At 41.4% G+C, this 26,687-nt stretch overlaps 1 protein-coding gene across 1 annotated transcript in view; it reads left to right on the top strand.

Moving 5' to 3' along the window:
* ppp1r37 (protein phosphatase 1, regulatory subunit 37) overlaps nucleotides 1-24,599 on the top strand; it is a 46,584-nt gene extending 21,985 nt beyond the window's left edge. Inside the window, exons 3-13 of the mRNA XM_034700401.1 lie at nucleotides 6,150-6,195; nucleotides 6,344-6,444; nucleotides 11,934-12,053; nucleotides 13,929-14,079; nucleotides 14,215-14,370; nucleotides 14,968-15,080; nucleotides 17,107-17,248; nucleotides 17,349-17,515; nucleotides 19,162-20,833; nucleotides 20,938-21,022; nucleotides 22,664-24,599. Of these exons, the coding sequence (XP_034556292.1) occupies nucleotides 6,150-6,195; nucleotides 6,344-6,444; nucleotides 11,934-12,053; nucleotides 13,929-14,079; nucleotides 14,215-14,370; nucleotides 14,968-15,080; nucleotides 17,107-17,248; nucleotides 17,349-17,515; nucleotides 19,162-20,833; nucleotides 20,938-21,014 (2,745 nt within the window). The 3' untranslated portion in view covers nucleotides 21,015-21,022; nucleotides 22,664-24,599. The remainder of the gene's footprint in view (nucleotides 1-6,149; nucleotides 6,196-6,343; nucleotides 6,445-11,933; nucleotides 12,054-13,928; nucleotides 14,080-14,214; nucleotides 14,371-14,967; nucleotides 15,081-17,106; nucleotides 17,249-17,348; nucleotides 17,516-19,161; nucleotides 20,834-20,937; nucleotides 21,023-22,663) is intronic.
* The last annotated feature ends 2,088 nt before the right edge of the window (nucleotides 24,600-26,687 follow it).

The following is a 26,687-nucleotide window of genomic DNA, read 5'->3' on the forward strand; positions in this document are numbered from 1 at the left end:
ATTACAAAGTGAAAAAGATCCAGGAGGATGCTTCGTTCAAAGACATAAATCTAACCAAAAGAGAATTCCAAAAATGTCTACATGTCTGTATAAAAAAAAACTACAAATACAACCTCTACTATCAAACCTGTCCTGCTTTAACCTATTGAAAAAAATAACATTTGGAGTTAGTCTAGATGTAAATTAACTAAAAACCTGAATCTTTACAATACTTAACTCTTTGTGTCAAATTAACATGTTTGTTAACTTCTTTAATTGATAGATCTGTAGGCACATTGGTGAGCTGCTCATAGCAAGCTGTAGTTCACTTGGAAAAAATGCTCCCCCTTAATTGGAGAGTCGGGCTTTGCAACCAGGAAGTCCAGCAGCTCCAACCCCTCTCATACAGACCACACATCCCACTTTTAATACATTCAAAACAGTCCATATGGAGGCTGCTGTGGTAGAGGCTATAAGAAGACAGTAGAAGAGGACATCCTGTCCAAGTTTGAAAGTGCTGCAGTACAAATAGAAGCATGTCTCACTGGGCAATACAACAAATGTATTAATGTAGAAATAAGTCGAGTTTTGGCAGCATTGAGCTGCACTGTGCAGCCAGGATCTGGATTATCTGGCTGAGAACAGTTAGGAAAACCTGTTCGCTCCACCCAAAATTCTTTGTAGACTTCTTGTTCAAGAGGTTGAACAAAAATGAGGTTCCAAGAATTACATCCCTAAACCTTTTCTCCTGGTGATGAAAGCACGTCAGAAAGCTGTTAATGTGGTTCCAGGGCACAGCATGATTCACCAAGGCATGACTCTGAACAAGTGCTGTTATAGTTTCCGGAAAAGATAGCACCTCTCCTTTTTTTTTTTTCTTCTACATTGGTTTTCCCTCCCAGCGGGCAGACAGTTGTTTCATGTCTTTTTTTTTTGCCTTCTCTTGTGAGTTTGCCAGCACAGTCATGTGTCCTATAATCCTTCTGCATAAGCAGTTCTTGAAGCCAGTGGGGGAAACCTCAGGGTGTTTTTTTTTTTTATATTTCTGATGACCTCGTTCCTTTGCATATGATTTAATGCACATCAACTTCTTCAAATACTAACTGAATTTGTATTTTTGTCACAGAACAGAAAATGGATAGAAAGTTTGCCTTGATGGTCGGAGAAAAACAGGGCTTTAAGACTATTCTCTCAAGCTGTGAACTATTTTCTACTTGTCAGTTAGACCTAATGAAACAGGGAACATGAAACCAGGAGATGGCGCATGCACTTGGATAAATAAGAGTACTTTTTTTTCTTGCTGAATGGCGTCTGGTTCCTTGGTTCTCTGGTGTCTGGAGCAGCACCGCCGGACAGCTGGAGTCAAGTGACCAAGGTTTTCCCACAGCAATCACTGAATCGATGATTCTCCTCCTCCTCTCCTCATCCATGTTGTCTTTATCAGCCTCTGAAAACCTCTGACCTGATGACTCCAGGCCTGCCTCCGCTCTAAATTACATATTTTTGTCATTGTTAAGTTAAAAACGATCGAACGATAACACAGAGTGTTTTATTCTGAAAATTAACCCGTTTTTTATTTTGATGGTGCCTGACTTCTTGTCCCGCTCCATCTGCTCTGTGCTGAATTGATGTGCCGTGTTCTGGCATCCGGCAAAAATAGAAGTCTTGCGTGTCTGATCTGTTCGGTTCAGACCTGCCGGATCAGAGATGCAACGGACCGGATCCAGTGGGGGTTAACAGATTGACTAGAATAGAAACCTATCAGATCCCGTGCCGTGACGGATCGGAGAAAGACTTTGGGGACTTTTGCCTTTAGCATTTTCTCCTGCTAGTCCAGTCTCAAACCTCCCTGCAGCACTAGCACATGTACCCTTCATGGGGCCTCGCCATTGGAGCTTGGCACATGATTTCACCTGTGGGTGTGGCTTCATATGTGAGAAATGTAAAGTGGGCAAAAGATTGAAAAGACTCCGCAAAAGAAATCCCCACACACCTGGGCAGCAGAGAGAGAGGAGTTGAGTTAACATCTCAGCTACATGTGGAAAAGCACATCACTTTGCTAAGCTGCAACTGTGAGTCTCACTTAGTTCAACAGTCTGGGTACATTTCCACAGGGAGAGCATCGGCATGGGATTTCTGGTCATCACAGAGATATCCCACCTTTTCCAACCCTCCCTTCCCTCCCTCATATTCCGCTCTTTCTTTGATTGCTCATGTTTGCAATGTCTGGCCTCGCTCCATTCCTCCCTGCCTCTGTGGTCTTTTGGTCCAAAACCGCCCCCTCTCATTTTTGCTTAGTCATCCTCGCAGCAACCGGCCACATAAACAAGCCAGTCAGACCTACTGAGTGGCCAGTGAGGATCTCAGCCTTTTTACTGTTTTTCCTCTTTCACTCTAAATGCTTTCTTTATTAAGTCCAACTGCACTGTACACGTGGCCGCCTGCCAGGGGCCCTATAGGCTATGTACTTCTCTGGCCAGTTGTTTGTTTGTTTGTTTGTTTGTGTGTGTGTGTGTGTGTGTGTGTGTGTGTGTGTGTGTGTGTGTGTGTGTGTGTGTGTATGTGTATGTGTATGTGTATGTGTGTGTGTGTGTGTGTGTGTTTGTGTGTGTTTTATAAGGGTCACTATTTAGCAGCTGCATGTTGAATGCCGGCTCTGCAGTAACTCCCACCAGAGTCTTGAGACCTGAACACTTGGTAGCCTTGTGTCACATTTCTGCCACCACAATTCCCTCAGGGACAAGTGGTTTCCCTATTATGTAATAATGTCTTGCATGTAGCCAGGGTGCACTCTTTATTTCTCTGACTATGCTGAAACATGCTCGCTCCAGACTACATCAGAAATAAGGAGTATGCTGTAGCATTATGAAGAAATCTAAAAACTTGTACTGTGCACATGAAATATATATTAAAACTTTAGGACTTAGTTCCCATGTGCTGCACATACAGCTGCTTTGTTATAATAATTAAACAAATCCAGTCCAGCCTAATTAGCATGGCACATTTCATAAAAACATTAACAGAATGCGCTTTACGCAGGTACCCCACATTAATCCGCCACGGGTGGCACTTGGCATCAGTTGTGAAAAATATCTTCATTCCAACAGACAGAAACTTGCTTTCATGAGCCGAGCCGGCCATCTGCCCGGACAAGATGGGCCTTGAAAGTGGAATAGAGGGAGAGGAAGAAATATAGATAGATAGATAGATAGATAGATAGATAGATAGATAGATAGATAGATAGATAGATAGATAGATAGATAGATAGATAGATAGATAGATAGATAGATAGATGGATGTCAATAAGAAGTGTATTACCCACAAGGGGTGCCGGTGAGCTTGGCCCTTTGTTGAGCGGCAGGCAAGTGAAGGCAGAGGAACGGGTATGTGTTGCATCCCAAAATAGTGCAAAATCAAAGTAAACTGCCAGGAGAGTAACACGCTGAATTTTCACTAACCAATGTTAGTGTTTGGGTCTGAGCTCCTTAAAAGGAGCTACATCATGCTGTAAATTTGACCCGATCTGCATCAGACAATAGTCTAGTTTCCACTCTGGTTCTTCACCCGGCTTCTCAACAAAGGAGCCAAGCTCCCCAACATCCCCTGTGATTAATAGACGTACAGTGTCATACAACCCCTCTGAAAAAATGACTTCCCCTTTTGAAAGGAGGGATGTGTGCACCATACAATACAACAATCATTTCCACAGAAGGAACTACACTAAGCAACAACCTCCAGTCTCAAACTATGAAGCCCATGCGGAAGTGTTCTAAACTGCAATTCATTGAGAATCCGCTTGAGGCTGGCTGCAGAAACACCGGAAACCACATAGACACCATTTCAAAAAAGACGATCTTTGCAGCATTAATAAACATGTTTACAGCCGGGTCCAAAAAACGGCTTGGCTCTACCTCGCTAATTTCTCTAATGGCACACACTGTACAGTGGGTGAAATTTTTTCTAACGTGACGGTTCAGAAGATATTAAGATTACGAGTTTTTGCCCAAATAAGGACATGACTGACTTGACTCCCAGACAGGAACACATAGCTGATGGCTAGGAGGCTCAATCCCCACCTCTTTACGTCACACTCTGCCTGGTTGAGTTCCACATTTCCAATATGGCTGCAGCCGTCGATTGGCTTCAAAACAGCGCTCAGGAACAGATGGGTGACGTCACGGATACTACGTCCATATTTTATACAGTCTATGAACTACACCAGTGGTGGTACCTTCGAAGTTATTTTGTGTTTCCGTAGAAGGCAACAGTGTATAAGTTGAATTCCAGGAACTTTATTATAGCTCCTGTTCTGGAGTAAGTACTCTATTAAAGCACTGGGTTCAGATTCTCAGCATTCAGAAGTTTAATTGCAGCAAGTTCAGTTTATCTCTCTGGATATGTTGCCATCCTTTTCTGTCACAGCTGCACAAAACCCATTTCAGCTTATGCAGATATAAAAATAGTTGTGTTCCAGTTTAGTCTCTGTGAGGACATGCGATCTCATTTAGCAAGAAAGTGCGGGTTTATCCATTTCAAATCAGTCAGTAAATCTGGATTTGTCTATAAGGTGATTGAAATGGCAGCTGGAAGGTTTACGTCTCAGATTGTTTTCCTCTGTATCCCATCCACACATCATATTTTTATTGACTCCAGACAAACAGAAAGGTTTGCAGGTAATTTGACTGAAAGATGCTCTTCTCTACTAAATCACATTAAAAGAACAGTGGGAACATAGAACAGTGAGGCACAGTAAAGAGGGACTCATCACAGAGTTTAATAACGAGATCAGAAAGGGAATCAGCAGCTCCATGATGTCCTCCCACAACACACATTCACACACTCATACACACATACACACACACCCAAACCACCACTCGTGCAGAGGCACCCTGTGCGTCATGCACTATTTTTGGTCCTGGCAGCTCTGTCAGAGAGGTATTTACACTGATAAAGTCTTCCTCACTGACAGGTGCCGCAGTTAATGGTAGGTGAGGATTGTCTCGCTGTGAAATCACACATAATATCTGCCTGCATGTGTGCTTGTCATCCTTATCGGATAATAAAGAAGAGTTTTCAATTTTCATCACATCTCATAAACGTCACTGCTCCAACCTACTGTGTCTCCTTTTTCAAGTTTTTTCCATTATTGTTTTTTGTTTGTTTGATGACAACAAAGCTTTTCAGATTTAGTATTTGTCTTGAAACATCATCATGCTGTGGGGAGCCATGTAGAAGGCCACGAACAGTCAGAGCAGCTTAACCATCATCAGCATGCACACACATACCCACACAGAAAAGTGAGTGTAGTGAGGCACGAGGGCAGAGGTTATGGAGTTTATGCTGAATGGGGCGAGCAGTCAGCTGGAGAGAGGGATTTGCTGGTTAACTATTTAGAAGGCAGCACTCTACATATTTTCTGTGATTGAGTCTCAGGCTGGGTGGGTGCCTTTTTTTTTTTTTTTTTAGCTTTTTGTGGAATTTCTTTGGCTTTTAGTCTAGATTTACTCCTACAGGCTTGTGCATACTTGAGTTATCAGTTTCCTGGATTCTTTCACCCATATCTGAGCTCTGTTTAGCAAATGCTGATGCAAACCACATCTCTCCTTCCCAATAGCAGACCATGGGATGGCTATTTGAAGCTTTAGCTAGTCAAAAGGTTAGCAAAGCCTTGTCAGTGGTGCAGTAGTATTCGGTCAGCTGATTCAATTTCAAATTTGCAAGGACAAATATTACATGCATGATTTTCCCTTTTGAGCTTTTGGCTAAAAAGTTCAAAACAAACAAACTCTACAGTGATCATTAAGAAAAAAACAACTTATTTACCCTGTTTCATGTCTGGTCCTAAACCATGTGATCCCTCACAGGAAGCTTTTCATCCAATCCAAAGTTGCCATCATCAGGACTCAGTCATTAGTTGCATTCCATGCCTCATAACCAAAGTTTTATTCCTAATGGATGGTACTACAGCTCTTTAAGGCTTAAGACAGCTGAGGATATTTGAGCAGAAGCTTGCTTTATTTTTGTTTACACAGGCTCTCTGCTTTATCTCTACTGTCATTTTAATAAATAGCCTCCTTCTGAGATTTGAAAGTTTCAACATCTCAGTTTGCTTCCACAGGATAATACCGGAACTGTTCTCTTACTAACGCTGCTTCTTTTTGTCTCTGTAGGAACTGAAAGACCTGACACAGCGAAATGAATGCTTAGATCTAAAAGGTAAGCACCAAAACAGCAGCCTGAGCGTCACACTCGGCACCATACATGTGACTTTGTCTGAATAATTCTGCTGATTTTTCAACTTTCTGACATTCAGCATCATATAATGCTCTAATGTAGACGATTGACCAGAGGTGTTCCTCCTCAGGTGAGAAGCTTGACTACAAAGCATGTGAGTCTCTGGAGGAGATTTTGAAGAGGGTCCAGTTTAAAGTGATAGACCTGGAGCAGACCAACTTGGATGAAGATGTAAGAAGATCCTGCCTTTAAAATCTGTGTCTCTCTCATTCCCATCTTTCATTACTTTCAGGTGCATCAAGCATCCTTCCACCTTTTATCCTCGCTCATGCCTGTATCTCACTTTCTTACCTTCTGTCACTGCTGCTCTCTGCCTCCAGTCAAACTCTAAACCTCCTTTTTCACTCATCTTGCACTGGCAGGATGTGGAGTGTTTGTCATGAGTTTTTTGATTACTCCAGATGTCTTCTTGTGTAAACACCATTAGGGTTGTTTGGCTCCAGACACGCACACATAGAGACAGCGCTGCAGTATGGTGCAGAGGGACACAGACCACTTCCTGTCACACACAGCTCTGAATACACTGTACAGTGCTGAATCGCACAGAGACACAGCTCTGCTTTTAGCTGCAGTCACACGGAGAATTCTTTAGGGTCTGTAGGGTCACGGTTTAATAACCGCACATTATTTTTGTTCCTGTCTATCAAAACTGTCAAAATATACCGCCTTCAACTGCAGAAATCATTCAGGCTCTTTATCTCTGCAAGTTATTGTCTGCAGCCAGACTTTGACGTTTAACGTAACTACAAGGCATCTAAATTTCTGATTCTCCAGTTTAAAAGAAACTACAGGTTCATGTGAAAGATTAATGCATAAAGAGAGATATAACCTTTGGAGTAGCTTACCCTCGCAGGGTTCCCACGGGTCCTGGAAAACCTGGAAAACAGTTGACCAGTTTCCCAGTACTGGAAAACACCTGGAAAATTGGAGAAAAAGTAAAATGTCCTGGAAAATCACAGATTGTCCTGGAAAATTATTCCAACATGACTGCATGCGACCTGACAAGGTTAAAAAAATCACATCCCCATTCAACATTTGTGGCCATTTTTGTCATTCAGTTCTATTTAGGTCAATTTATGCACTGATCCTCTAATTATTATTATTTATTTATTTCAGTAAGGTAGCATCCAGATTCCTTTGCTGGCTCTTTTGTTTTTTACTTAGCTCATTTAATATTTTTTGAAGGAAGAGAAAGGTGAGATGAGAGTTGGCCATCATTGTTACTTGGTTGCACTAATAAAGTGCTGTACATCTGTGGTTGCATTGTTCTATAATTAATTTGCCATAATTTTTAAGCATGTAAGAGATGATTTCATGGATAGCCATAGACTGAACGTCTTTCAATGTAGACTTCCACTGAGAGGAATATATTAGACTATTTAGGAACTAAATTAGGAACTCAATTTAGACTGTCACACCATCATCACTGAAAATGTCCTGGAAAATGATCTCTGGAAAAGAGTGGGGAACCCTGCCTCGTCTGAGAGTGCTCTAAGAACTGATACTCCTTTAGCCTGGTTTATGTTGTGACTCTTTTTCCTCTATGAGGGTAAAACACAGGGAGGGTTTACAACCTAAAAACACCTGAAACATAAAAGTTTGTGAGGCAGGATTTCAAACGGCAAAACCACATAAACTTAATTGTGTGAGCCAATGAAACCGAGCACTATTATTACATATCTCCAAATTTGATGGTTTGACGGAGCATCAGAGATCAGATAAGTGGCCTCTGCCTATTTTCTTTCTCAGTGTGAAATCTTTAATTTACTCACAGTTTCTCTCACAGTTTCTGATGCCCTATTCCCCCTTATCTATTACACTGGGACACCATTATATTCTTTCATCACAGAGGCCATCTCTGATCTTCTAACACATCTGCACAGTTATGACCGAGGTCTTTTAACATAATTTTGCCACGGAGAATTTTAAAAGGCTATGTTAGGATAAAACCTCTTGAAACTGATGTTGGCATCATGAGCTGAAGTTCATTTATCTATCTTTGATGGGGCTCATATATATTGTATTAATTTTCAAAGTGGACATCAACAAAAAAAAAACAGAAAAACAAAAATAACAATACAAATCAGTACAAAACAAAGAAGACAAAGACAAAGCATTAAAATGATTTATTAGACAAAAACAATACAAAACAAGAAGATAATCACCCGACAGCCCCCAGATCAAGACTCACAACCAGATAGTAATATCTCATAGCATATGCTACATAAGTAGTAAAACACACATTGGTAAAGAGGTCAACAGATATATGGAACCATGCCACAAACCCTCCTAAGAGAAGGAGAGGGCAAACGACATCCCGCCAAAACAGGAAAAGGAGATAAGAATATTCAATTCTTATTTATGAAATAAGGTTCAAATTGGGAGGCACTCCACCTTTTTGTAACAAGTCTGTAATTTCATAAGGTAAATAAACTAAGACTGGTTGCCAAATTTCAAAAAAATATCTGTTGTTCCCTTTTAACTTCGCAGAGAGGCTTTCCATTGGTATAACTTTGTATAGTTCTTTTTACCACTGTGTTACTGTTGGTGGTTTGTCTTTAATCCATTGAAACAAAATACACCTTCTTGCTAGCAATAACAATTTCATTAGGATGATGTATTGTGATGGATTAAGATGGAGACCGTCTTGTGGGAACCCTAACAGAAAAGGTGCAGGTTCAAGTTTGATTTTTGTGTTTAAGATTGACGGGGCTCACTTGTAATTGCGTGGTGGCCTATCAATTATATTGCCAGAAAGTGAAAGTCACACAAAGACTTGCATCAAATATTTCAGGAAGTGTCTGCAAAATTCAGATTTCACTTATTCTTTGTCCCCTAAAGGTTGCTGAAGAGAGAGAGAGGCAGTGTGGCGACAGTTGCATCTAGGACTACAGCCTCTGTTCATGGAGCACATGCTTAAACCAGTCGGTCAACCAGTCAGTGTAAATCAGACTGGGCGATGTTGATCGTTGTGGCAACTGCATGTTACAGTAGTCATCAATCATACAAGACGTCCCCCTGTGAAAAAAAGAGCCATACATTCATCTGAATGTAGAGCAAACTGTTTACATCCAACAGTAACATGTTATTATAATGTAGAGAACATGGAATAGGACTGTGGTTGGATAAGGCAGACAGTATTTGGATGTGGTCAGGCTCACATCGGGATTAAATCCACGCCTGGTGTAATTCTAGTTTGTTTAACCTGACCACTTCCTCGTTCATCAACCAGTCAAAAGTTCAGCTCCCTCTACCTGTTATTACAACTTTAGAAGAAAGATGCCAGTTGGCTGCAGTGTGTCCCATGACCTTTCACATGTTGTGTCTATAGACCATTCGGTCGTCTCAGCCTGATTTGCATATTATGGAGGATGCACTTAAACAGTAGGTGTATGAAACAAGACTCAGTTGTCATTATCTAGATCATTGTGATGTATAAAGACCAGTTATGAGAAAGAAATCCAGTTGTGTCTGGGCTAACATAGACATGTAGTCTGTGTGGAAGTAAAGGTCCAGCCTGGCAAGATTAAGAGACAAAAGCAGCACCACCCTCAGATGAATAACCGTATGTTGCTCTGGTGACGCAGCTGCGTCCAGGACTGACCGTGTCACCTGAAAGAGCTGGTCTGGTTTTGTTTAACAAGTATAACAGTTTTTTTTTTTGTATAATAACATTTAAATAACTCAGATAATGTTATATGTGGCCAACAATTACAGTCAGAGGTAAATATTATAACATTTCATTGTTATTGATGCGAGAGGATCGTAATATTCCTGCATGAACTGTCTACTTGAATTTGCACACTGGTGATACAATATTATGCAGGCTCCCTTTAAGTGTGCACACTGCTAGATGCAAGTAGTAACATTCATGCACACATATTTATCTGACAGATATTTGTTTAAGATTATGCACTAACAGCTTACAGAGACACACAAACACTCAACAAGCAGAGTGATGTCAGCACTCAGCTCACCAAGCGTCAAACACTGTCCCGGAAATGTGATTGAAGAGGTCTTGAATGAGTCAGTGATTGGGTCACCAGAGAGCCGCATCTCATTCGGATACAAGTGTCCCGCCTCGGGCTCTGATAGAAACGAGGCGCTGAAAGGAGGAAATATCAAGAATATGCTGCTAGAGGAGAGAAATATGGAGGAAAGAGGGATAGAAAAGGAATCAAAGGGGGAAGCGAGAGATGGATTCATCTTCTGTGTGAGATGAGTGTGTGTGTGAGACACACACACACAGTGGATGTCTTGATTTGGCAGGGCTTCACATCTGCAGCAGTGGCATCTTGTTTGGGAGATGAAAGAGGAGAAAATAGTTTTGGGGAGATGTTTTAAAGAGCACGGGGAGGAGCACTAACACAGGCTGGCTTTTATTGGACTCAATGTGACTCATCTTCCTCCACCCTGTAGATAAACTCACGTGTGTGTACTCGGTAATGTCTCCAAGTTTACACAGTCACACATACAAAGGAGGGAAAGGTTATGAGACACTGTTTAGCAGCCTGTCTCACTTTGTTACCTTTGTGAAAATACCAGGAAAATACGCAGGACTATATTAAACTATTTCTGAATTCAAGGCACACAAAGCTTCTCTGTTTGTTAAAATGTGCTGATGACTTTTAGGTCATAAGTGATTGGGGGAAGCAGATTAAGCCATCCGACCGATCTCTGGAGTCGTCAACAGCTTTACAGAGTCAGTTTTTCAGTAATGAATGAGAGAGATGCACCGCCACAGCACCGCCCCAAAACAAAATGAGATTAAAACACTCATATGAGGTGACACTGTGACCCTTTGCTGAGTCATCTGACTTTTTCCTTTAGTCCTTCACCTGCACTGATGAAACTCTCACAGTTAACTTTTAGAAGTATTTTCACGACTTTTCTTTTAATTTCATCCTCAGTTGGCCTTTAAAGTCCTGTTTTAAAGCCACATTCTTATGTTCCAAGGGTAAATTCTTAATCTGTGGTTGTTAGAAGAATCTTCAAATTCATTTTTAATAACTGCATTGAGCTGCAGGGATAAGTCGATCAGTCAATTGGTTAAACAACACATATCATTTATTTATAATGCTGCTTTGATTAAAATTTTTGTCTTGTTTTTTCAGCAAAATGCCAAAGTGCCGATACCAGCTCTGTGTATGTGGGGAAACTTTGCAGATCACACCTCAGATGAATCAGATCATCTTTTGATCTTGACTAAACAAGAGCAAGCATTAGCTCTAGGAAGTTCTAAGAGATTTGTTTCTGTTATATTCTGATATTTCAAGGACAAAATAGTCAATAGATTAGAAAAAAAGTTGTGTGCACGCACATAAAAAACCACAATGATGTCGAATTGCATCCTTGAACCACAACAAGCTTAATTCAGTCTTTAACCTGGAAGATAGAAGCAGCTCCACTTTTCATTTCACCTCTTTCACCCCTATCTCAAACCCTCGTGGAAACGCCTCAGCAGGTCTAACCTTTCCTGAATGACTGTTGCCATGGCGACTCCATCCGCCTCACGCACTGTCTTGTGACCTCTCCATGAAAGGGGTTTTGACACTCTGACCACCTGTGAGATTAGTTTCAAACTGTCGTACTTTGATGTGAAATGACGCGTTAAACATGTCTCGTTCTCTTTGGTTTCTCCCTCGCTCCGCCCTTCTCAGGGAGCATCAGCCTTGTTCGACATGATCGAGTACTACGAGTCAGCCACCCATCTCAACATCTCGTTCAACAAGCACATCGGCACGAGGGGATGGCAGGCCGCTGCTCACATGATGAGAAAGGTGAGAGGTCTAACACCGCCCTGCAGTGGGAAATATTGTGTGCAGAGAAACATGAGGAAAGGGTTCTGTTATTATTTTTTGATACACAAAACTCACCATTCTAGAGAACAATAACAATAAACTTTATTTATATAACACTTTTCAAAAGAGGGTAACAAAGTGCTTTATGAATTAAAAAATAAGAGAAGACAAAACAAAAGAGAAACGTGAGGAATACAATGTTTTATTTTATTTAAAAATTAAAACAGAACAGCAGGAGTAAACAGTAAAAAGATAGATCACAAAAGATGAGGAGGTATTAAACAAGTTAAAAAAGCTTAAAAAACAATAGAATAAAAAGAAATGAAACAATGTAAGAAGAATAAAACCAAGCCTGCCTTAAAATGTGAGAAACTTAAACAAAAATAGATGTGTTATAGAAAAATGTAGTCATAAATATTGAACTGTAAAACAGATTTATTACTTATCAATAAAAAAAACTCTATCAGTATTCATAGACCTGTCCTGAGTCTGACCCTGAGGTTCAAGGTTACATTTATAGTCTTACACTTCATGTATTGAAGAAAGCTCAGTGTACCTTCAGTGCTATGATTTAAACAGAAGGGAAAGAAACTTAAAAAAATAAGATAGAAGATAAGATAAAAAAAAGACATGAGGAGTCTCGCTATAAGCAGCACAGTAATCTCTGAGCTGTTCAGGGCTGCTGCTGTCTTCTGTCAGCGCCCAGATACGCAGGTCGTCCCTTCCTCACTTGTTCTTCCAAAGTGTTGCAGTGCCCTTTAGAGTGTACTTTACGTCAGTCATCACTTTTTAGTGCAAGGAATACAAATAGGTTTGCTGGGTAAACACATAAAGACATCAACTTTTGAGTGATATTTGTGGAACAAAAACTCATGAATACAAACATCTGCTGGTTAGCTTCAACAATTTTGTTATCAAACACAAAAATAGAAGCACATTTTAGGTGCTTAAACTCATTTTTTTATTCCACAATCACAGAAAGTGTTCAACTGGATCTAATGTCAAATTAAGAAATGAAAAAATCACTCATTTTTATTACGTTACTAGTTGTTGGAGTTTGTACTTTTCATTGGCCTCCCGCTCCTGGCAGTGTTTCTGTAGTGTGTTACGCTAATCTGTTTGCATAGCCTCAAATTACTTTTCAGACTTCATTATTAACATTTTGCCCTATTATGAGAGCTTGTTTATTACTCGCAATCCTTGAGGGAACATAACACATTCTTAATCACAGTTGCAAATGATAACATTCAAATTAACGTATGAGCAACACAGCCCTCTTCTTATCACATCTATGACTATGTGAAAACCTCATTCGTCATCCAATCAGTACGTGAATCAAAAGGAATCCCCCTGTCTGCAAACATGCAGCGTCTGAAGATTAATGAGAAGCTGCCGAGAGACGCCGAACTAATGTTGAAGCTCGGAGATTGTTTGTGTAGGAGCTTGTCAATAAAAAGTCAGAGCAGCTCATTTCAGGGAAGCACCATGAATCTAAACACACTGATGCTTTGACAAGCGTGTGTCCTTGAATCCCTGAGGTCAGGCCTGGAATAAATCACATGAAAACCAATATTGACAAGATGTGTACACGACGTTTACATCTTCTCATTTGAGAATAATATTTAGAATGGAGCTCTTAGCTGGAGTTTCCCATCACATTGCTACAGCAGCCATCCTCAGGGGTGGCAAAAATATAATAATAATGCCTTTATTATAGCATTGTTTTTATTTCACTCACTAACTTTATTTTTTATCACAACGATAAGGACTTATTTCATACAATTAGTGATTTTTCATGCATCTGTAGTCTGAGCTGCCGAATAAGTTGCATCTCTTTTTGTGTCTTCCCCTCAGACAAGCTCTCTGCAGTACCTGGATGCACGTAACACCCCTCTGCTGGATCACTCTGCTCCCTTTGTTGCACGAGCGCTCAGGATCAGCGGCAGCCTGGCAGTCCTCCACCTGGAGAACGCTGGCCTCTCTGGCAGACCTCTCATGTTACTGGGTAAGAGGTGGAAAGATAGGAGAGCCCTGCCTAAAGTCTCTGACTATCATAACCTCTGAATAAAATCCTCTACCCCTGACAGTTTGTGTTTCCTCTTGCACTCACATCCCTTTATTTACCTCTTCTTCTGTAAAGCTACGGCTCTGAAGATGAATATGAACCTGCGGGAGCTGTACCTGGCAGACAACAAGCTCAACGGTTTGCAGGACTCGGCCCAACTTGGCAACTTGCTCAAGTTTAACTACAACATTCAGATCCTGGACCTGCGCAACAACCACATCCTGGACTCAGGTAGAGGACAGAGATAAAGCACTAACAAATACAGTAACACAATGATTTTATAATCTCCTGTTATCTCCAGGTGGAAGAGCTTTGTTAGGAATATTTGCGTAACATACATACTGCAGAATGATACATCGAAAGCTTGTTAAAAAGTCTGTTCTGAAATGTCAACGTAAAAAAAGAAAAGTGGACTTGGAAGATTTAGAAATACAAAAACCTACATCTTCTTTCCCCCAAGTACATTATGGGCTTTTTGTTTTGCTACTCATACTGTATTACTTCTACTTATGTTTATAAGTAGTTGCCTAATAACAAATCTAACTCTAGGTTTTTATGATAAATGAGACGGCAACACCTTTGGCCTGTTAGAGACGTCTTATTTCATACGGCAAGAAATCTCTTCTTACTGTAAACGCTTCACAGAAAATGATGTCCTCTTGCTAATAGGGAGTGCAGAATATGCTATTTGTAATAAAATCAACAAAGAGAGAAGATACAAACAAACCTCCCTAATTACATTTTAGTTCACAGTTGTTGTTTTTTTTCTTAAGAGATATTTGATGTTAAGAACTAATGTACTAACTCTGTCTGTGTTTGTGATCACAGGTCTGGCCTACGTGTGTGAAGGACTGAAAGAACAGAGGAAGGGCCTTGTCACTTTGGTGCTATGGAACAACCAGCTCACGCACAATGGCATGGGATACCTAGCTGCTGCACTGGTACACAAACACACACTCAGACTATAAAAGCAGTCTGCACACACACTTATCAGATGTTTTATAAGGAAAAGATTGGCCGTGTGTGTTCTGTAACGGCTCCAAAAAGGTGCATTCACAGGCTTCCTCGTTATCAGCTCTACTTTCACCAGCTGCATTACTGAAGTCATGCACAAATCCAGACATTAGGTATCAAAATACAAGTTTTTTAATATGCATTATTCTGAAATCATCCACTTTGACTACTTTTGACCTATTTACTACTATATGAATATAAATATTCCCTTAAGTCTTAACTTAATGTGCATCCTCACGGTCTCTATTTCATATTTGCTGCATGCTTCATGCAGTGGTATTCATGCAGCATGTTTCCTTGTGAATACTTAACACCATTGTGTAAGTGAGAGATTATATTTTTGACACTACAAGGAAGTCCCTTATTATACACCTGACATTCTGTACAGTCATATCCCTCCCAGAGAGCACGTTTCCCTCTCTTCAGCTTGGTCTCGTTTCAGATAGTTCACCCCTCAAGACATTTTCTCATGTCTGCTGCAGAGTGATAATGCATAACTGTCACACTCATTGTTCTCTTACTGTTTAAATGTTGACTCTGCTGAGTCATTACAGTTGCAGCCTTATCAAACCAAGATAAACTTTTTCCTGCTTTGACAGTTTGAACATTTTCTGCAAGAATGATATTCCATTAGCAGCTTATGCAGATGAAAATAATGCAGAGGTATTTAATTTGTGTCACTCATCCTGCAAGTTAAACAATCACCAGGACTTTAAGGAGAGTGGACGGTACGTACTGATCAGAAAAGGAAACATTTTAAGTGTTTAAAGCATTTTTTAGACGTGCACTCTTAACATTTTCGACAATTTTTCAGGCGCTCTGTCCATGAAATTTTGAAAGTGAAGTTTCTCTTTCACACGTCCTTCACAGCAGGAGGCAGGACATGACATCAAAGCACGCTGCAGGAGCCACAGAGCAATGTTCACAACGTGACTGCAGACGATGCTATGATGAGTGTTTTTGCATTCATATCAATGCACCAGACAAACAGACGGATGTGCAGTCATCTTCACTGTTCTTTGTTTTGAAAGTGAATCTCCCTCCTCAGCCTTCATGCTACTTACCCAGTAATATGAGTGGACTACAGACATGTTATTATCCAACCTGTTACGTGCTGCTCTTTCAGTTTTGCAGGGCTGGCTGGAAAAAAGTCCTGGTAAACACAGGAGGAAAATATGAGCTGTTAGCGATCACACATGCAGCTCACCGGAGTTTTGTGCATGTGTTGATACAGCTTTAGATTCGGAAAGAGTCATGGAATAGATCAGTCCTCTTGTTTTTTGAGAACACATGATGCCTCTGCTTTTGGATTATAAGAAGATGTATTTTTTATTTTTTTTTATCTCTTCCAAGAAATCTCTGTGATGTTGGTTTTATCAGAGGCTTGGGAGATGTGACTGGAAACACAAGAATGGCTTTAAAGCCCCAATCACACTGATAAAAAACACATCACATGGCTGTCCTGGCTGCTGATTCCTAACACTGGAGATAATCACAGCGTACTGGATTAGTACAACACAATGAGACGGTTATGTGGGATATTTAACAGTAACCAATGCCAGGTAGAAGAAGCATGTGCACAGACGAAATCAAAGGAGAATTAGAGAAATTAGTATTAGAGTATACTACTATAGACAGAAAGCTACTATATAAACATGTACTGTTGTTGTTTCTAAGGAGAAGAAAATAGCATATATTTTACAGTCTGCTTGGAACAACTGGCTTGAGTTGTAATCAAGAGGAGCCATGAACGTGATGAAACACTCTCTGATTTTTAAACATAATGCTAGCAGTATGTATCATGCCTTTACTGAAGTGTAGATAAAGGTTAGCTCTTAAAATCAAACAGTGTGGATCTACTGCTGCACTCTCCCACAGCTTTAAGACAAACTCCTTTGTTTTAAACCACAGTCACTCAAAGCCTCTTCCTCTGTTTTTCTCTCCCCCCTTCAGCCGTGCACCCAGAGTCTGGAGACTTTGAACCTCGGCCATAACTCGGTGGGCAATGAGGGAGTCCACAAGCTGAAAGACGGTCTGATTTCCAACCGCTCTGTACTCAGACTGGGCCTCGCTTCCACCAAACTGTCCTGTGAAGGTGAGCAGCCAGCACTTGTGTGTACCCTCTGCTTCAGCTGGTCGTGTTCCTATCTTGAATTTTTCATCCCGTCTGTCTCTTTCTGTCCCCTGTGCTTTAGGAGCGGTGGCCGTGGCTGAATTCATCGCTGAGAGCCCCCGGCTGTTGCGTCTCGACCTTCGAGAGAATGAGATCAAGACAGGCGGACTGATGGCTCTGTCGCTCGCTCTGAAAGTCAACACCTCTCTGCTGCGTCTAGACCTGGACCGGGAGCCCAAGAAAGAAACTGTGAGTGTGGGAACAGGAGAGAGGAGAGGCCAAACGTAGTTCAAAATGTGAACCACATGGGGGTGTCTATTACTTTTAGCATTTGTTGCCATCTATTTTTCTTTTTGTCAAGAAATATTTTTAAAGCTCCAAACCAACAAAGAATTGATCTAACTAGCAAAGATCATATTTAGTCAAAGCTTGGTTCAATTGTCAATAACACATCAGCAAAAGATATCATTCCACTGGATGAAAACTGTTGTTAAATATGGATGCCAAAGTTTAGATTGAGACCAAAATGCAGAGGAATAAACACAACAGAGCTGCAAAGAATACTCTTTAGAATATAGATGATTCCCCCCAGGCAATATGATAATAACTTATATTTATATAACACCTTTGAAAACAAATGTTTACTTAGTGTTTCGACAAACAAAGCATGGCAGAGTTCAGGAGGAAGACAGAATAAACCTTTAACAGACAGAGAGGAATGAAGACATTCTAACAATACAAAAAACAGAATACAAAGTGAAAGGTTCCATCCAATCACTTTTATAGAGGTTAAAAAAAAAGCACTAAAGGGCAATTAAAAGGTTTTAGGAAGAAGATGACATCACATCAGAGAAAATGGAAAAAGATGGATTAAGAACATTAAAATAAGTGGAAAAGGAAATAATACAACAATAAATAATCAAATAATATCAAATTAGTTAAATCAAATTAATTAATTAATTAATTGAAAAAATTAAAAGGTGAAGTAACATAAAATGAAGTCTCAAGAAGAGATGTCACTGACAGGAGCACTGACAGGAAAGGAACTATTATCTCCTAACTGTAATACATTTCTTAAAAATGGAAGTGCCCGATGTTTCAGAAATCCTCTAACATTATTTGAATAAATGATACCAGAGACTGTGACATTCATATGTTCATATACACTCGTATGTATGCATCTTATAAGTGGTTGATAATTTCACATGTACAGAACATACATGTGAAATTATCAACTGATTAAAGGAGGCCATTTTTTGAATGCTTATTCATAGAAATTATTGAGTGTAATCTTTATTTAATGTTATTATTGATGTGAAAAAGTATTGACACCCTAAAACACCTCTCTTCTTCTTATCATAAAGCAGAGATCTAATATATAACCTGTGTTACCACAACGCTCTTCCTTTGTTGTTTTATCCACTTACACAACAGTTAGGTTCACAAAACACAATGACACAGCATATCTTTTAGATGACTTTGCATACGGTAACCCCAAGATAACAAGACACGTTTTGACTCCTTATAAATATGTAACTGTTTTTTTAATAGAAAGGAAGTAGGATGAACTTTCTAGTCTTTGGTTTTGTTTCTTTTATTAGATTGGTTAAAAATAAATACATGTTAGAGGAAGCCTTGACCATATTTATGATTTTTCAGGGGACTTAAGGTCTCATAATATAGCTGCCAGGTAGAAGACAGGAAATGATGGAAGACAGGCCATCTAGCTGACCCCAGCTCCAGCTATTTAAAGAAAACTGCGTTATTGAATATAACTGACTAAAGCAGCAGAGTTGACTCAAAGTTATTGTAGGACATGCTTTGATTTAGTTCTGTTTATTTTAGTATTCTTGTGGTTTGTGGTACGTGTTTAAGACCTTTTCTTTGCCTCTCAGGTGAAGAGCTTCATTGAAACCCAGCGTGCTCTGCTGACAGAGATACAGAACGGCTGCAAGAGAAACTTCATCTTTGCGAAGGAGAAGGAAGAAACGGAGCAGAAGATGAGGCAGTCTGCATCCATGGCTGAAATCGCCACAGAGGACGGGACTAGAGAAGAAGAGGAGGAGCCAGCAGCAGAGGAGAAAGACAAAGCAAAGGGGAAAGAGGGAGAAGCAACAGCAACAGCAAGTGAAGAACAGACAAGCAGCCAGTCAGGAGAGACCTCTGAACCTAGCGTCCCTCAGATTCACCTGGAGTCAGACTCAGACACAGAGGAGGAGGAGGAGGAGGAGGTCGTAACAAAGTCTTCTTCTCTTTTAAACTCCTCCACTCACTCGAACCAGACTGCTCCTGAAATCCAGACCGCAGCCGTGCAGCCTCTCCTCAGTGCCTCAAGTACGCCCTCGCCCCCACCTGTCGGGGGGTCGAATGTCATTCCAGGCATCAAAGTTCCAGAATCCACAGCTCCTCCCAGCAGCCCTCAATCTCCTGGTCGCTGTATATCCGTGTCTAGTCCTGGGAGGGGTCACAAAATCTTCATGGTGACCCGAGTGGAGAGCCCGCCTGAGCAGCAGCAGCAGCAGCTCCAGCTGCAGAGAAGTGCACCAAAAGAGGCCTCAAAGAAGCCCGCAGACGTGAACACACAGCCAACACAACCACCGCCCTCATCTCAAACACAACTGACACAGGAGGAGGTGAAGGAGAGCTCCCCTGCTCCATCATTAGACTGTAAAGTGACAGAGCAGAGTCCTGTAGCACACTCAGAGTCTGCACTAAATTCCACACAGACCCACACATTAGAGCCCCAGTCTAACAGTCCACCCACAGAGGATGTGACAGCTAGCACTTTAGACCCAGAGGTGACAGATCCAAGTCCAGCCCTGCATTCAAATGTCCCGTCTGAGCAGCTCACAGAGGAGGGAACAGAGAGCAATAAAAGACCCCAAACTGAGCCTACTTTAGAGGAAGAAAAGAAGCAAGGGGAGGAGGAAGGTGTAGAAGATGAGGGACATGTGATGTCCCCTAATAGCGAAGTAGAAGAGAGTAAACAGTTAGATGAACTCAACACTAGTATCTCTGCAGCAGAAACACAGCAGCCATTGTTAGCATCTACTGCAGAACAGCTACAGAACGAGCTAGCGTCTGCCTCAGAGGAGACTCAGTCACTGAACCAAACAGCAGAAGAAGTAAAAGAGTCACTTCCACTGCAGGGAAAGCATGAAGCACCAGCCGACTTGTTGGAAAATGAAAAACCAAGTTTAACAGAGGAAGAGTGCATTCCACCAAGCCAAGAGGAGCCGTGTCCAAAGCAGCAAACAGAGGCAGAAAACCAGGAAGAAGAGCTTGTTCTGTCTGCGCACACTGATCAACAAACACCATCTGTCACTCAAGAGGGAGCTCAGGAGTCAGATCTTCAAGGAGGTGAAGCCTCAGAGAGTCCCGAACCTGCACCGGTCAAAGAAGAGGAGTCACCTGACGAGAGCTCTGCAGACGAGGGGGAGTGTTTCTCTGAGGCTCATGAGGAGGATGTGGTCGCCTCATCTCTGCCCAACGGCCTGAAGCCTGAGTTCTCCCTCCATCTGCTCGAAGCTGAGAGCCCCAAACCCGGCAGCTGTGTGATGGAGCACGGTAAGTCGCTGTTGTTACTCACTGAATCGTAAATAAAAATGGTGGAGAAGTTTGTGGGTGTGAAGATCTTGTTTGGTGATTCTACTTATGTGTCACTCATGTAGTGAGCGTCAGCTGTGGACAGGATCTGGAGGAACTGCTGCTAGAAGCCAGTTTGGAGGCGGGGAGGGATGCACCATGAGGAGTAAGGTAAACATACATGTCCTTTTATTTTCCAGTTTCTGACAGTTTTATAACATCACCTGTCATTGAGTAAAGTATGTTAGGCAGCAGGTGAAGATATTTTCTTCACCTGCTGCTAGAGTTGTTGTGTCCGAAGCAGGAAAAATCGCTGAGCTCAGGGATTTGAGCAACTTTGACATTTGCCAAACTGTGATGGCTAGACTGCTAGGTCAGTGCATCTCCAGATCTGCAGCTCTTGTGAGTTTTTTTTCCCAGACTGCAGTGAAATAGTGGTTCTAGTAATGAAAAACACTGAACCTGCAACAGAGTCGTGGGCAGCCAAGGTTCATCAATGTGCGTGGGGAGCAAAAGCAGGCCTGTGTGGTCTGATCCAACTGAAGAGCTCCTGGAGCCCTAACTGCTGAATGCTGGTTCTGATAGAAAGGTGTCAGAGTAAACAGTGCATCACAGTTTGTTGCTTACAGGGCTTTGTTGCTGCAGACTGATCAGAGCACCTGTGCTGACACCTGTCCATCACTAGTACCCCTTTTTGACCGAATCAGTTTCAGGGCTGGTTTGGAGCCGGTGCTCAATTGAGAACCAGTTTTTCGTGTTTTGACTGAGTGAACCGGCTCCAACTCTTTGCTGGTCTAGAACCGGGAACCGCTTACGTAAGGGCCGAGGGGTAGGGGGCCGGGTTGCCGTGATCAAAAATACAAACCAAACATGTTTCCAATTATTAAAAAGAACAAATTTAAAAGAGACTAATGGCTTCCAAGGCAAAGCAGTGGTCAGGCCAACGAGACAAGCTGCCATTGTCCGCCATCGTTGTTGCTGTGAGAGAAAGTTCACACTAGCTCTGCTGGGAAAAGCGGTCACGTAAATCTGACGTCATGACGTGCCTCTTCCATGGGCTCGAGTGGGTGGAAAAACAAACTGGGTGCCATGTTGGTTCAAGAGTTCAACCAGCTCCGAACCCGAGCGTGCACCAGCCCAGAAATACAACCCGGTTCACGTTGGTCGAAAAGAGGTATGAAAGATCCTTTAGCAACGGAACTTGACCTCGGAGCAATAGAAGAAGATGGCAATAACAAGATCAAGGCGTTAGCTTGGTCCCCAAATCTGATCCATGGAGGCCCCACCTCACAACCTCCAAAACTTAAAGGATCTGCCGCTTATGACTTGGCACCAGATACAGCACACTGTCAGAGGTCTAGTGGAGTCCATGTCTCATCAGGTCAGGGCCTACACATATTAGGCAGATGGTTGTAAAGTTATGGCTGATTGCTGTATATTTGCATGAGCAGATCAAGCATGCCCCATTTACTGAGGCTACAGTGGCCGCAGCAGTTGCTAGTTCAACTCCTGGCCCCTTCCCCTTTCCTGCATGTCATCCCCCACTCTCTACTCCCACCGTTTCCTGCCTCTCTTCAGATGTCCTATCTAATAAATGAAAAAAGTACCCTTAAAAAAAGAGCTGTAGTGGCGACAGACACAACTGTGCCCTCAGGTTGAGCTAAAGATGGATGTTATATAAATACCTGGAGAGGTTTGTGTGAAGGATTTCTACTAAACAGTGACGGTTAATTAGATTTTCTCCTCGAGTTGTGATGTATGAATGCTCTCTGCTACATTTAGGACTAATCTTTGTCTGTGCTTCTTTCACAGGGACCGTGACGACAGGAAAACAGCACTTGGATAGTTTGTCTGGCTCTGCTACATGACTGGTTACCCTCAAATGTTTTTGTTGTTTCTTTGACTTTACCACCAATAAGAACTTTCTGCTAAAGAGCAGAAGAGGTGGTGGAACAGTTGGAAGCTCTAAACACAAACACACAAACAAATTATGGAAAGACACAAAGGACAAAATCAACTTCAGGATCTTGGCTGTGACTGATAAAAAAGGAATCCTCTGCATCCACACTACATCAACCACTGAAACACACACAAGCGCACACTGAGTATGAGGAGGAGGGAATTAAATAAGAAATAAAATCACCCTGTTATCACTACATTTTGTCATTCTGCAATCTTTACAAACAATAGGTCACCTGAGAGTGATAAAAAGGAGAAATGGTGGACAAAACACTAACCAAAGACAGATCTTCCTCGCAGACCTGCTCCTCGCTTTCATGTAGATGTCCACTGTAGCTTGGGAAATAACTAGGTATGAAGGTTTTTAACATTCAAACACACACACAAAGACATGATGGCGATATGAGAAAGTTGGAGTTGACGGCACAATCACAAGACAAACTAACGGTGATGGACTCTGCTGTGCTGACCTGCTGGCTTTAAGCACTCGTTCCAGAGGAGGACGAAGGTCACAAAGGCTTTTTTTATCTGAGGAAGCTGAAGATGTTAACCTGTCTGTTTAAATGTCAACGTTTCATGTCTGTGTTCCCTCTTTCCCCGCTTCAGAAAGAAAGAGAAAAAAACTCTGAACGGACCTCTGCCAAAGTGACCTCCCGCTTCATGTTGTCTCATCCTCTGCTCACTTTGGCCCCTCAGGAATCATCACCCCCCCCTTCTTGTCAGTCTCCACAGATCTGACACGGAGGAGAGAGTCGCAGCACTTTGCTCCCCAGCTGGAAACCCCTGAATGTTGGAAAGCAAGATGTATGCTTTTTGTTTGAGTTATTTGCTGTTTAAAAAAATCTAAATTTCATCCCTTGATTTCTGCAACGTTAGACCATATTATTATTTTATTTTTCATGTTCACAAGAAGCAGCTCTGTCGTCACCTCCCCCTCCTTGCCTCTCAGTTTTCCACACCTCACCTCCTCTGCTCCGTTGTATCGTTGTTGCCTTCAAATGCACCACTTCAGATTCAGTCTGCTGTCCTTTTTTTTCTTTTGGCTGCTTTGAGAAATCAGTTGTTTTGTATTTATTTTATGAACCTTTTCTCACTTATTTTCCCCTCTTTTTCTAATTTACCTCTTCGTTTCCATTCTGGGGTTGCTTTCAAAGATTAGCCCCTTTTGATGTATATTTCAGATTTAAGCTAGAGCAAATATTTAGATTTTTCTTTTTTTTTCCAATGGGGAGGGCGGGTTCATCTGTGTTGGTTGGAGGAAAATAAATATGATGTAGAGGTTGATTATGGTGGTATCAGTTGGGGTGAAGAAATTGAAACATACAAAAGAAGCAGCAAACAAACCAGTTTCCATCCAAGTCCTCAAAGGTTGAACACTACTCTGCTGGGTGAAGCTGTGGCTACAAGGGGGCGCTGGTGGCTAGGCTAGGATTGTTTTCCAACAGTAGAGCTGGAAGTGAATCATGAACAACACTTTGCAGTCGCTACCGTCTCTGTTGAAATCCATATCCTGTCCTGAGAATTACTATGAAATGTCAGCTTCATATTTCATCAGGATGACACTTTATCCCTAAAGCAGAGACAGGTTTCCTTTTTTTTCTGAAAAGCTGCACCATTCAACCCTCCTGCTCTTCTCCACCCAACAGATGGTTTGCCCCCACTGTCTGTTATGCTTTAATTTTTAGAAATTTTTAATAATAATTTGTTAACTTAATTGAAATGTGCTGGTAATCACAAAGATATGTATGGCGAAATTTGTTCCTCTCAAATAAATGCATGTAATGACTAATGACATGAGTGAATGTTTGAATTCTGAGTGTTTGAACTCCACAGATGAGTATAAATAATGTGTTTGAATCCAGTTTGGTTAGGATACTTGAAAATTCTTCACTCTTTTAAATATGTACTCTATAAAGTCCTGTATAGGTGCTTTTCCACAGAAGGAACTTTCTGAAAAAACTAGGGACCTTTTGAGGAACTATGCGTGTTTCAACAGCAGGAACCACGGTCTACATTTAGTTATAGGGTAGTTAGGGTAGTACTTTCCAAAGGTCCAGTTAGGGCCTGCAATGCTGATCGTTTCTGATTGGTAGAGTAACCACAGTGTTTTTATTTCACCTGCCATCCACAATAACATCACACACAACTGTGATTCAAGGTTTAATAGCTCTTAACAGACGTCTTCTCTGAGCCCACTACGAATGCATCACTGTCAGCTCCCGGTGTTGCAGTATTAAGAGTGACCCTGTAAACTGGCGACCTTCCGCTGAACGTGTCAGTGGTTGTCGCGTATATAACAGCTGTTGAAACACAGAGTCCTCCGGAATGCATGTATTAAAATGTCAAAATATCCTCTTCAGATAAGGATTTAACGATAGTCTGAAGACATTAGAGAGGGATGCATGTGGCTGAAAGTCACGAATTAACAGGGTAGCTCTATAAACCAAAACACCGGCCGAATATCTGCCATTGCTTTTGAAATTGTGATTATGAAGATGTTTGATCCCAGTTTTGTGAACATCAGAGTTAAGATATCACTTCTACAGATGAAGCGCCTCTTTATTACAGTGATCCTGATATTGTGCACAAAATGAGGTCACTTCCCGGCATCAATCCAGTCTAAATCCAGAGCTGTCAGCAGGTAGTTTTTGTATTTGGCCCCTCATAGAGATCAAGAACCACAACCCAGAATGAAATATTTCAGGCATTCTTCTTCTCTTTGCTTGAGCTCCAGGACTTTGGAAGATTATACAAATAAAACTGAGGCCAAGAGTCCACAGCCAGGCTAGCACTGTGAAGCTGATGCTGTACTTGTTTCAACAATCTGGACCTCGAAGACCTTTAAAAGATTCCTTTGTTGGCTTGAGTGTGTATGAAAACTCCTGTATGTTGTATGAAGGTTAGTGTACCATGAATTTCAGTAATGTATCTCCATTAAATGTGAGTGCTATATTCGTAATTAGAATGTTTAACCTAGAAAAATTAATAGAACAGTTGCAACATTTAAATCTTAAAATATGTCAATGTATAGGGACTCAAAAAGTAGATGTTTAAAATCACAGTTTAAATTACCTACAAGAGGAAATGTTACACTGAAATACGAGGAAACCTGAAAGCAGCCAAAAAAGTATATTTTAACTTAAGATGGACGTCTCCTGCATGGCTAAAAGCCTATCACATTTTAGGGTTTTGGGGTAGCAACTGGGGTCACCAACCAGATTTCAAAGATAGCCCCCGCTTGATCCACCCCCTTACAGAAAAGACCAACTGGAAGCACACGTCGGCTCAATTGTCCATCTATTTATCCACACTTTGGCTCAGTCAGACTGAAATGAATCTTTGTGTTAATGAGTGACTAGAATTGAAATGAAATGCATCCAGTTTGCGAGATGAGTACTGAAATCTGTGAATTTCAACCTGCTGTTAGTACCAAGAGATCACCAAAAGGGTTCATGATTGACGTCACATTCATATCTGCTGCCTGGTACAAGATGCATTGTCAGAATTTCCTTACACATTTTGCTGATGCTATTTTAGATAATTATATAAAAAAAAATGGAATCCATCAAACACTAATAAATGTATTCCAGTAAAAACAGATCAAACCCTCACTCCCATGCCTCCTGCAGTGAGGGTGTGTAGTATTTGCAAGGGCTTGGGTTCAGGGTGGGAACTGTGCTGTATGCATACAGAAGGAATTCCAGACTGCACTAATCCACTCCCACAAAATAGCATGGGACAGGGAGCGGAGACTGTGAGAGAGTCATTGTAAGAACTTTGTAGTTTTAAGAAAGCTGTAACTCACAAAAGACAAAACTAAGTAATATATCTTTGGCTCTAATGGTGCTTTATCTTTCCACCTAGGGCTGCAAATGTG

The sequence above is a fragment of the Notolabrus celidotus genome, chromosome 14 (genome assembly GCF_009762535.1).
Source record: "Notolabrus celidotus isolate fNotCel1 chromosome 14, fNotCel1.pri, whole genome shotgun sequence".
NCBI classification, from domain to species: Eukaryota; Metazoa; Chordata; class Actinopteri; order Labriformes; family Labridae; genus Notolabrus; species Notolabrus celidotus.